Genomic DNA, 12195 nt, shown 5'->3' on the forward strand with positions numbered 1-12195 from the left:
TTCAAACAATATGGGTGGAGAGAGAGAGGTGGGGTAGGACGTGTGGGTCAATAAAGATAAAGGTAGAAGAGACATATGAGCCAAAGAGATGGATCAAAAGAAGGAAACAACTGAGAAAAAGAGAGAAGGAAACAGAGAGAGTATTTTTCTTTGCTTCCCTTCGTTCTCCCCTTCCTTCCTTCCCTCCTTCCTTCCTTCCCTCCCTCCCTTTGAGAATCAATCAGCTGTTGCCTTCTAGGAGAACCCTCTCCCTTCCCCTGCCCGGCCCAGACAATAGTGTTAGTGTGTGGGGAGCACAGATCAGACGGCCTGCCCCTCTCTCCACTGGCCTGGAGGAACAGCTGGGGGAGAAAGAGAGAAAGAAAGAGGGAGAGAGGGTGGAGTGGGAGAAGGCAGACTCCAGGGCAAACGGGGCAAACAAATAGAGGAAGATCCAGAGAGAAGGGTGGACAGATAAAGAGGGGGAAAGACAGGTACAGGGTCGAGGTAGAGGAGAACATATTGAATAAAAAGACTCCTCAGGGGCCATCAGTTCTCAGGTCAAGGGAGACAGAGGGGAGGGAGAGATATTAGTTCACAAACAAGTGAGCCAGAAAGACAGAGTAGGAGACAAAGCTGTATAGAGTAGGAGACAAAGCTGTATAGAGTAGGAGACAAAGCTGTATAGAGTAGGAGACAAAGCTGTATAGAGTAGGAGACAAAGCTGTATAGAGTAGGAGACAAAGCTGTATAGAGTAGGAGACAAAGCTGTATAGAGTAGGAGACAAAGCTGTATAGAGTAGGAGACAAAGCTGTATAGGGTAGGAGACAAAGCTGTATAGAGTAGGAGACAAAGCTGTATAGATGATGCATGATGACATTGACAGACAGAGAGGAGTTTGCCTGAGATAGAGGAAGTCCATACTGTGAATTGTATTTTTGTTTTGCTTACCCCATTTTGAAATGAGCGTTATACAATGCAATAACACTACACTGCCCCCACAGCAGCAGCAAAGACAATTCAATTGACAGTCATAGTCGATTGACATTTGTATTTATCATTAAATCATTAAATCAATCCAAACGTACATTCCTAAAGGGAAAGAGGGATGCTTTTTGTCTTCTTATCAAGCCCTATTACCTATTTTGATTGAATATTGATGTATGGATGAAGTTTATTGTCCTTCAAGTTGAGGAAATAGTGGCTCCATCTTCGACCTCGTTACCTTGACCCCTACGGCTCTGAAGACCAGGTTCAAAGAGAGAAGAGAGAGAGAGAGACAGACAGACAGAGAAGGGGAGCACAGAGGGAGGGAAGGGGTACAGAGGGGCATGGGGGTGGGAGAGGGAAGGCTCTTGGCATGGGGTTTGATTACACATGTCTGCTGCCGAAGAGGGGGGGGTTGTGTGCACGTGTTTGTGTGTGTGAGAGAGAGAGAGTTCCGGTACTTGAGAATGAGAGAGACGGTGGGCACAGAGATTGCAGTGGGGGGTAAGAGGTACAACAGCTGTAGTTTAGATAGAACACCGATCATAGGCTATTGATTTGGGTTGGGGGCATAATTATATTCAGAGGGTCAGCTCTGGGTGTGTATTTGTGCGTATTGGGCTGAAGGGGGCATGAATTCATTATCATTGCAAATTACACTGGAGAGATGGAGAGAAAGGGGAAAGGAAAGAGAGCGGATGCCTAAGTAGGAGAGAGGACTGAGGTGTGAGACTATTTCAGGTTGGGAATACCATTGTTGGCTTCTCTGTTCATATATTTACATTCTGAGCCAGTTAAGATATTTTCAGTCGAGCGTCTATTTGATTTAGATTAGATAAGAATTTAAATTGGTTTAGGCAGCATGCCTTGGGTCAGTCATAGTCAGTTTGTCTTGGAGGTTTATGTGAAACTGAACTAATATTTTTCACAGTTTTTACCTTTTATTAATTCCTGTGTTATCGTGTCACTGTCATCTCAGTTTGCTAATATGTTATAATCAGATGCAACACAACCATTAGACCTGTAAGACTCACTATAGAGATGGAGAATGACAAAGTAGCTATAGTGTAAATACAGTACAGAATGCAGGCTCAGGAGATTATACAGTAGGTCTATGATGAAACCCACTGTCTGTTGAGAGAGGGGCTTTTCTCTTTGTTTGGTGGATGCCCCCCCCCCCTTGCCCCAATACACAGCTGCTACCTCGCTCCCCGACTGTAATCTGAATCTGGAAATAGTGCATCTGGCAGTTGGAGTGTGGGAGATTAACAAGCAATCTGCCACACTGACGTGTGTTAACACACACGTACACACACATATGCATGCACACATAGACGCACACACACTTGCGCACATGCACGCACACATAGACAAACACACATAGGCAGGCAGGTCTGCATGGACGCACACACACAGACACAGTCCCAATCCCTCTTCCTCTCTGTGTCCACAGACATTAGTGGTCCCTAACAGTAATAATGATGGATGAGCTGAGGGTAACACAGTTATCCCACTCCCGTTTAACACAGTGGTCTGATAGGGAGCCATATTGCCTCAGAGACCCAGAGACGTTTTAATACGGGGTCATAACATTGTCCTACATCGGGATTGCTATCTGAGGTCCCCTGTGAATTGGGGAGACATATGTTTAGGCTGGGTGCGGGGGAGTGTGTGTGTGTGTGTGTGTGTGTGCGTGTGCGTGCATGTGGAGTAGGTAGCACCGCCTGTTTTGGGAAAATCCATTGATTTCATGTCTGAGTGGATGTTTCCGGTTTGGAGTCACTAGGGAGGATTTCTCGTCAATGCTTTTACAATGTTGTCTATGTATTCAATCAATTAAGTACATCTTCTTGTTTTACATCAATGTTTGGCATGAAATTGAATGAAGTCCACAAATATCTTTTTATTTATTGTTATTTATTTCAAATTCATTTCAGGGACCCTTTATTCCATTACTGCAGAGAAAGACATTTTGTTTTTGTTTTCATCAACATTTGGACTCATATTTATTTCCTGCTTCACCTCTTATTGTTCTCTGCATGAACGGATAACTGACCAATAGGAGCCCTGCTTGGTGTCCAGCAGGGTGTAACTTAATGTGTGTAGCCTCTGTGTAGCTCTGTGTCAGTACATGTGAGATTACCTCCTCAGACACAGATAAAGACTCAGATTAAGACGAACAGGCCATTGTTGTTTGGCTCATTTTGACGTAATCTGAGGGCCCTAGATTACACAAAATATTAAGAACCTTCCGCCCTTTTGCCCTCACAACAGCCTCAAATTGTCAGGTCATGGACTCTACAAGATGTCAAAAGCGTTCCACAGGGATGTTGGCCCACGTTAACTCCAATTCTTCCCACAGCTGTGTTAAATTGGCTGTATGTCCTTTGGGTGGTGGACCATTCTTGATGCACACGGGAAACTTTTGAGTGTGAAACCCCAACAGCTCTGCAGTTCTTGACACAAACGGGTGTGCCTTAGTACCTACTGTTCCATACCCCATTCAAAGGCACTTAAATATTTTATCTTGCCCATTCACCCTCTGAATGGCACACCCCTACCCAATCTATGTCTCAATTGTCTCAGGGCTTAAAAATCCTTCATCTACACTGATTGAAGTGGATTTAACAAGTGACATCAATAAGGGATCATAGCTTTCACCTGGACTCATCTGGTCAGTCTATGTCATGGAAAGAGCAGGTGTTCATAATGTTTGTACCCTCAGTGTACAGTATCATCATACAAATAAATATGATAATTAGCTAAAGACAAGTGAGCTGTAAATAATATAGGGTCATATGGAAGGGGGGATTCTAGGCAGTATTTGAAACCCCCAAAGCATTTCTAGGTTGTAGATCCACTCTGTATGGACACATCTATAATAGTGTTCCATGACACTTGTTGGGTCTCCAGTCTAGTTTCCGAGCAGCAATGTTGAGCTTTAGGGGAAGGGTCTAACAGTACTTGGAGAAGGCAGCCATGTTGGTTTAGTGAGCAAGGGGCCTAGTCTGTTTGTTTTAGCATCGGGACATTATCTACTGGATGTGTTTGTCCTTCCGTAAGGAGTGGTGTGTGAGTAGCTTTGAGTATGTTTAAATAGTTTGTAGCGTGTGTGTGTGTGTGTGTGTGTGTGTGTAAGGGTCTGCATGTGTTGTGAGAGTTTGAGTGATGAATGAGCCACAGTGTGCCTCTCATTTTGAGGTTTAAGTAGAAAGCGTGTTAGCTGAGTCCATGCTCTGTAAAATGTTGGCTTTTATGGAGAACACACCCTGAAAAGAGTGTATTTTTAGCCCTGTGTTCCCTCTCATGTGCGTGGAAACTATTGGTTGAAAATAGGAACGGCACCAAGGAAATGCACCCCACCAAAGCAAAGCATACTTCTGACAAGTGTTTTGGCTGTATTTAGCCTGCTTTGGTAGCAAATGTGTAATCTGGGCAGAGACATGGGAAAGACTAAAGTAAAGGAATATGTAGAGTTTTGTAAGGGAGATTCTGCTTTCTCTCTCTCTGTGTGTGTGTGTGTGTGTGTGTGTGTGTGTGTGTGTGTGTGTGTGTGTGTGTGTGTGTGTGTGTGTGTGTAGCTTTGGGCTGCTCTTAGAACAAAGACAACCCTGTGTAGTGGGCAAGAACTCTCTTAAACACTTCTATGCCGTTTCATATTGACGCAACAACACTCCCAGGACTCAGAACACACACACACACACCGATAACCTGCCTCAGACATCCCTTCAACCTCCCAGCGCCATTCCAGGAGAGCTTCCTGTCAAGAAAACATGTACCAGGAAGTGGAGCCACTCTAACAATGAAGAGAGAGTAAAGCTGGGGGAAGAGAGGAGGGGAGAAGAGGTGTTTTGAAACATAGGAGTGATTTAATAACAGTGTTAACATTTTACTTGGTGTTGGAAAGCATAGGTTTCAAGGGTTATTTGTCACATGAAATTCAAGTCAGTGCCAGTATCAAATGTACAATGTGTCATTGATAACCCTATGTTGAACAGAAAGAGTTGGCACCTTTCATAACCTTTCACCAGTCATGTGTATCACTCTGTAAGCAACTCATCTTGACCGTAATGACAAGTGCCTCAAAAATAGTCTCGTGATTTCATGAAGTCAGTTACCATTCTTATCAACAGTGCATATGCAGATATTGTGGAGTGTCGGGGAAATTGATCTTTGTGTTTCTGTGTTGCAGCCTGCAATGTCACCATCCACAACCGCTGTCGAGACACACTGGCCAACTGTGTCAAGATGAAACAAAAGGTAAGAGAGGGGAGAGAGGGGAAAGGAAAAAAAAAATGTGCGTATGAAAAGCAAAGTTGGGCCTTTATTCTTTGAGAAGTTGATTGTTGGATGAGACATTGGTCTGAATGTGTTTTCTCTGTGTGTTTTGCAGCAACAGAAGCTAGCCCTGGTGAGGAACAACTCCGCGCTGCAGAACGTAGCTCTAAGGACCAAAAGTCAGTATCTTTTTTCCTCAACAACTTCTATCCTATTTCCTCTCCTTCTTTCACAATTAATGCCTCCTGTCTGCATGTGAATATAGTGGTGCTGCCACCTGTTGGCTGGTCTATGCCACTGCCATATGGATGAAGTACTGACTGCATCATATGGATTAAAATCCTTTTGGACAGGAAAAGTTCAATTGAACCCCTTGTCTCTTTCTCCAGCCCCTATGATGAAGGAGCGGCCCAGCTCAGCCATCTACCCGTCCGACAGTCTCCGTCAGTCCCTGCTGGGCTCCCGTCGTGTTCGCTCTGGCCTCTCCCTCTCCAAGAGTGTCTCCACACAAAACCTCGCAGGGTGAGCAGGCTGCTGTGTAGAGTCATCAGTTGGTTTACCTATATGCGAGTAGGGTGCTGATATGAAGTTGTTTGAAACGTTGTGTAACTGTTGTGTTTAAAAATGTGTTTCCAGGAATCTGAATGACGACTCACCGTTGGGGCTGCGGAGGATCCTGTCTCAGTCCACAGACTCCCTGAACTTCAGAAACAGAGCCATGTCAATGGAGTCCCTCAACGACGAGGGGGAGGTGTACTATGCTGCCATGTTGGAGGAGCTGGAGAGGGAGGGGAAGGACTTTGAGGCTGACTCGTGGAGCCGGGCCGTAGACCCCTCCTACCTGCAGACGCACCGCAAAGACGTCATCAAGAGACAGGACGTCATCTATGGTGAGAACACCTCTCTTCCTCACTCTTTCTCTCGCTTTCTCTCTCTCTCTCTTCTTCTCTCTCTATCTCGCTCTCGCTTTCTGTCACGCTCTCTCTCTCTCGCTTTCTGTCGCTCTCTCTCTCTCTCTCGCTATATTCCTTTCTATTCCTATCTCTTTCTCTTTCTCTATCCCTTTCTTCTCTCTGTCTCTGTGTGTGTGTTATGTAAAGGTACTGTGTCCATAACTCTGTCTGTTCTCCTCTCTGTGCCCCTCTCAGAGCTGATCCAGACAGAGTTCCACCACGTGAGGACCCTGCGGATCATGGAGGGGGTGTTCCGGCAGGGCATGCTGGACGAGGTGCTGCTGGAGCCGGGCGTGGCGCACGCTGTCTTCCCCTGTCTGGAGCAGCTGATGGCACTACACACGCACTTCCTTTCCCAGCTTATGACACGACGCACACACAGCCTGGCCGCCGGGAGCAGTACCAACTTTACTATCAACCAACTGGGGGATATACTGACTGAACAGGTAGGAAACACTGGGCACACACACTCAGACGTAAGGACAGACACCCACACACACACATCCACAATCACACACACACATCCACAATCACACACACAGAACCCTAGACGCATGTACCAACTTTGCCATCCATTAACATTAGAATGCATTCATACTAAACACCCAACGAACATATGCATAATCTAAACATATTATACACACATGCACAGACACACTGACTGAGTTGATACTCATTGTGTGTGTTCAGTTCTCAGGTCAGTGTGCAGATGAGATGAGGAAAGCCTATGCTGAGTTTTGCAGCCGCCACCCCAAAGCTGTGAAACTGTACAAGGAACTGCTGGCCAGAGACAAGAGGTTTCAGCACTTCATACGGGTGAGTGAGTGAGTGAGTGAGTGAGTGAGTGAGTGAGTGAGTGAGAGAGTGAGTGAGAGAGAGAGAGAGAGGGAGAGGGGGAGAGAGAGAGAGAGAGAGGGGGGGTCACAGGGAGGGAGAAGAGTCAGAGGTACAGAGAAGGGGAGAAGGCCCAAGAGCATGCTTAAAATGTGTGCTGTGTGTGTGTGAGCTCAGCAGTCCGTGTCAGGAGGTGCCAGCTGAGGGGTGTCTCATGTCTTAGCTAGGAGGAGTGCTGAACAGATAACACTGAATGGTAGAAACAACTATCACATTGTAGATGTTCTATTCAAAAAGGAGTCATGAACAAGTTATTCCTGCTTTAATTACCTAACTAACACTCGTCACAAGGACGTGTTTTGGCCTCAAAACCTTCATAAGTGTCCTAACTTTGTGGTCCAATCATGCTCCTATGGAATGCCCATGAATTAACATATCTTTACTGCCATTTACAGTGCCAGTCAAAAGTTTGGACACACCTACTCATTCAAGGGTTTTTCTTATTTAAAAAGAATACTATTTTCTACATTGTAGAATAAAAGTGAAGACATCAAAACTATGAAATAACACATATGGAATCATGTAGTAACCAAAAAAGTGTTAAACAAATCTAAATATATTTTATATTTGAGATTCTCTAAAATGGGATTTCTCCTGGGCTTCAGCCCCTATTGATGGATCTATACCTTTCTTTTACTTTACACATTCAAATTAGTAGTGTTATTACATTTAATGCCAAAATGGTAATTATAGTATATTATAAAACAAGGGTATGGAGCACAAATACTTGTTTAATGTCCAATTGAAGTTTATTATATCAGTAAGGCACCTTGGGGGTTTGTTGGCCATATACCACACCTCCTCGGGCCTTATTGCTTAATATATAATAAGTGGTATTAAATATCATCCATCCCATAATCAGAGGGTAAGCCGTGGGCCCCTGCTGCGTCGCCATGGCATCCAGGAGTGCATCCTGCTGGTGACTCAACGCATTACCAAATACCCTGTCCTCATCCAACGCATCCTGGACAACACCAAGGGTAAGACCTGACCCCAGAACAGCTATAGAAGCTTAGTGAGTATACTCACACAGCATAAAAGCTGAACACAGCACAGCCACTACAGCTCAGGGAGAAGACAAAAAAAAATACAAGAACTGAATAATCACTACATACACAGCAGTAGAATAACCATAAACAACTTAAATGCTTTTGAATACAACTGACCTCAAGACACTCCTCATCATCATCACCCCAACAGGCAGTGAAGAGGAAGCCCAGTCCCTAGCCCAGTCCCTGTCTCTGATCCGGGACTTGTTGAGCTCTGTGGACCAGCAGGTGGCAGAGCTGGAGCGGACCCAGAGGCTCCAGGAGATCAGGGCCAGATTGGACCCCCGGGCCCAGGCGGAGGTCAGGGGAGGAGGGGTGTTCAGGGGAGGGGAGCTGCTCCGCAGGACTCTCCTCCACGAGGGCACGCTGCTGTGGAAGACGCAAGGATCCAGACTCAAAGGTAGGGAGGGAGTGTGTGTGTGCGTATCTGAGAGAGAAAGAGGTAGAGGAAGAGAGATAAAGGGGGTATGATTGTTTGTGTATCTACAGAATACGTGTAGAGAAACGAGGGTGCACTCTATGTATCTTTAACAATGTTCCACTCTGTGTGTCTATGTAGACGTGCAGGTCCTGCTGATGACAGACATCCTGGTGTTCATGCAGGAGAAAGACCAGAAGTATTTCTTCCCATGCATAGTAAGTCTGCCCCTCTCCTTTCCACTCATCTGACTCATCCTCCTCTCCTCTCTACTCATCTCTTCTGATTTCTGACTTTTGTTCAGCAGGTCCTCCATTGCTTCTGTCTTTGCCTTTGCACACATCTAACTTTATTTAGTCTTCGTGTTATATCACAGAGCTAACCTCTTCCCCCCTTTCTGTCTCTTTATATCTATCTCTCTCTCTCTTAGGACAAGCCTGCAGTGTTGTCTCTGAAGAACCTGATCGTGAGGGACATAGCCAATCAGGAGCGAGGGATGTTCCTGATCAGTGACTCCACCCCCCCAGAGATGTACGAGCTGCATGGCGCCTCACGAGACGACAGGAACAACTGGATGAGACTCATACAGCAGACAGTCAGCAGGTCAGCTACTGTAATACTCACAAACCTACTCAACTCATTCAGACCACTGCCGATTTCAATTTTGAGAATTCTCCAATTATCCTTAATGGAATCCTAGGGGTCCTTCCTTATGCCCCGGCATTATCCTTATTCTGACCATACCTCACCTTTTCCTCACTCTCTCTCCCTCCCTTCAGCTGTCCGTCCAGAGAGGACTTCCCCCTGATAGAGACAGAGGACAAGGCCTTACTGCGCCGACTCAGAGGTACAACCTCTTCTCCTCTCCTCACACTCCTCCACCCTTCTCTTTCTATATCAGTCCTGTGCTACACTTGTCTATTTATCTACCCTTTATAGACAACATCCGCAACGTTCTGAATATTCAGTTGTTTTAGACCTGACGATGCATCTTACTGACTCGAATGTGTTTCTAGCTGACATCCAGCAGAAGGACAGGGAGGTGCTGGAGCTCCTCCAGGAGAGAGTGACTCTGTTCTCTGACCTGGCTGAGGTCACCGGTGGGGGTCAGGAGGTCACGCCCCCCACCAACTCTAGGAACATCTTCCGGGCCGACACCCCCTACGCACCCCAGGCGGAATACCTACTCACCGACGCCATCTCAGAGGGTAAGGGAATGTAAATTTACCATTTTAATTCCTGATCTATGGTCAGTTTGACTTTTCACCACCTAATAGTGAGGTGAGAGGCTGGTGTAGGGTTGGGTCATCCTAGGTCAGCGCCATAGAGGGTAAGGTGAGGGTTAATGCCGTCTTACAGAGAGGCAGGTATTAAATGAGGCCTAACCCAGAGCTTAGCACTGCAGATAGAGAGGTAGAACTAAATAATGAACACCCTATAAGAGTATGAGTATCAGCTAGTCATAGCCTCTCAGAAGTCAATCTGAGATCACCAACGAAACCTCCGTTATTAACCCCTGGGTGTAGTGTTGTTCAGTGACTAGGACGATGTTACATTGTGGTATTACTGCTGCTATGCCTCTTTTTCTTTTTTAATTCCCTCTCCTTCCCTCCTTTCATCAGTTGACAGGCTGAGTGAGTTGCTGCTGGGCTCCAACATAGAGCTTCCCAAGTCCAACGGTACCAATGATGACCAGAACCACAAAGGGGCGCCAGTGAGCAGTGAGTGGTTTTGCTTTGTCTTTTACCACTGGGAGATGGTGATGTTTCAGCTCTCACTTACCAATCAGCTCACTTTCTCTCTCCTTCTGTCCCACCCATTTACAGATGGAGATTCGATCTCCGTCAACGGGACTCATGAAATCAAAGGAAGTCCAGCGTCCAAGGTGAGAGAGGATGACTGTGCCTTAGGGTTGGATAACATATACATAAGCCACAACTGTGACTGTAATACATTATCAGTTTATAATGACTTCATGTTTTGTGGGTGTTTTTTATCCTCTCAGGACAGAAATGGTAACCAGCTACAGGACAAACCCCTAAATGAGGAGGTGTGTCAGAGGCTTGTGAACCTCAGTGCTCATCTCCACTCTCTACAGGTGAGGGTGAATGACCCACTGGAATCCATTTGAGGCATTTTGTATTGCATAGGTGGTCCTTCCCGTACACCCCAGCTCCAACCTAGATTCAAAACTCACTCTCTCCTTCCTCTCTCTCTCTCCCTCTCCCAGGCCGCCGTCATTCACCAAGACTCTGTCCTCGAGCTCCGCCTCCATGAGGGCACTGGCCCCGCCTCCTCAGGTTCCTCCACTCCCACCCCCACTCCTCCAAACTCCTTCCCCAGGCTGTGCCGTTCCATGTCACGTGACACAGGTCTGGATGCGGGCATGGTGGCAGCCATGGGGGAGATGGCCATGCTCCAGAAGCAGCATGATCTGCTGCAGGAGGAGGTGGTGAGGCTGCGCCCCCTGGAGGCCAGGCTGAGGGACAGCGAGAGGGCCAGGGCTCAGCTGGAGCAGCAGATCAGGGACAATAAGGGCAAGAGGGGCAGGAGGGGAAGGAGAGGCAGCAGAGGCAGCAACGAAGACATTGTGGTGGATGTTACAGCCTTAGAGCAGGTGAGAAAAGTAACATCTGGCAGAGGTGTGGGAATGTCAAGTGTGGGAGTTTGGGGTCAAGTGTGTTTGGGTTTAGGTAGACTTACAGTCCTCACCCCAAATGTCTGAATCACTAAGCCATTCAAGAAGCACTAGTGGTTGATCTGTAGGTGAGCTCAAACAGGATATGATGGCTTTTCTCCTTTACTAGGCTCCTGCTAAAAGAAGAGGAAGTGGTGATGGCGAGCCCAGCCCTGTCGCGCCATTGGCCTGTCAGGAACCAGTGGACCAATTGGACGGCGTACAGGAAGGCAGTGAGGAGGAGGAGTCGGAGGAAGAGGCGGATGTAGTGAAGGTTTCACCACGCTCTGACAGTCCAAGAGGTGAGTAATTGACCCACAGTGTGTATCTCTCCTGTATTGAGATTAATTGGAATATCTAAGGAAAGACAGTAATGCAGGCACTAGGGATGGAGGTGTGAGCATGCTGGTCTGGGCAGATGAGATGTAGTTGTTGTTTGTGTGCGTCTAAGTTGTTGTTTATATGTATACGTTTGTATTTATGTGGAGTAAAATATTCAGATGGAAGGAATGTCTAGGGCCACTAAGGTATTAGTCATTGGTAGGGTGTAATCAGTTGAATAAAGAGGTCTATGATTCGATAACTTTGGAATTGGCCAAATCCATGGAATCCCCCAAAAATCCCTATGGTGTCCATGACAACTAATCTTTACACATTTCTGACCTTTAACCGTATCACACCTAGTTTACCATGTCACACACACATACTTATGTTCTTTCAGCCCTGCCATATTTCTCACTCTCTACCTCTGCATGTTGAAGGTGTGTCTCCACGTCATATCTCGATCTATCAGTTTGGCACCGATTTCTCAGCTGTTTCTAGAGCAGACAGAGTTTTGTGCACCATGTCCTGCCCTTCCTCTATCTCTCTGCCCTCCCTCTATCTCTCTGCCCTCCCTCTATCTCTCTGCTCGCTCTTAATGGCTGCTTGTTGATAGTCAATAATAGCGCTCTGTCCTC

At 46.4% G+C, this 12195-nt stretch overlaps 1 protein-coding gene across 5 annotated transcripts in view; it reads left to right on the forward strand.

Annotated features, from left to right (window-relative positions):
* Positions 1–12195, forward strand: part of LOC112228789 (rho guanine nucleotide exchange factor 2-like) — a 56463-nt gene that overhangs the window by 43487 nt on the left and 781 nt on the right. For all 5 annotated transcript variants that reach the window (XM_042310932.1, XM_042310938.1, XM_042310947.1 and 2 more), the window contains 17 exons: positions 5160–5227; positions 5361–5424; positions 5635–5767; positions 5882–6135; positions 6394–6644; positions 6889–7014; positions 7955–8072; positions 8293–8541; positions 8701–8777; positions 8990–9162; positions 9339–9406; positions 9576–9767; positions 10182–10280; positions 10386–10444; positions 10565–10657; positions 10790–11176; positions 11367–11538. In XM_042310932.1, the coding sequence (XP_042166866.1) occupies positions 5160–5227; positions 5361–5424; positions 5635–5767; positions 5882–6135; positions 6394–6644; positions 6889–7014; positions 7955–8072; positions 8293–8541; positions 8701–8777; positions 8990–9162; positions 9339–9406; positions 9576–9767; positions 10182–10280; positions 10386–10444; positions 10565–10657; positions 10790–11176; positions 11367–11538 (2583 nt within the window). The remainder of the gene's footprint in view (positions 1–5159; positions 5228–5360; positions 5425–5634; positions 5768–5881; positions 6136–6393; positions 6645–6888; positions 7015–7954; positions 8073–8292; positions 8542–8700; positions 8778–8989; positions 9163–9338; positions 9407–9575; positions 9768–10181; positions 10281–10385; positions 10445–10564; positions 10658–10789; positions 11177–11366; positions 11539–12195) is intronic.

The sequence above is a fragment of the Oncorhynchus tshawytscha genome, linkage group LG03 (assembly GCF_018296145.1).
Source record: "Oncorhynchus tshawytscha isolate Ot180627B linkage group LG03, Otsh_v2.0, whole genome shotgun sequence".
NCBI lineage: Eukaryota > Metazoa > Chordata > Actinopteri > Salmoniformes > Salmonidae > Oncorhynchus > Oncorhynchus tshawytscha.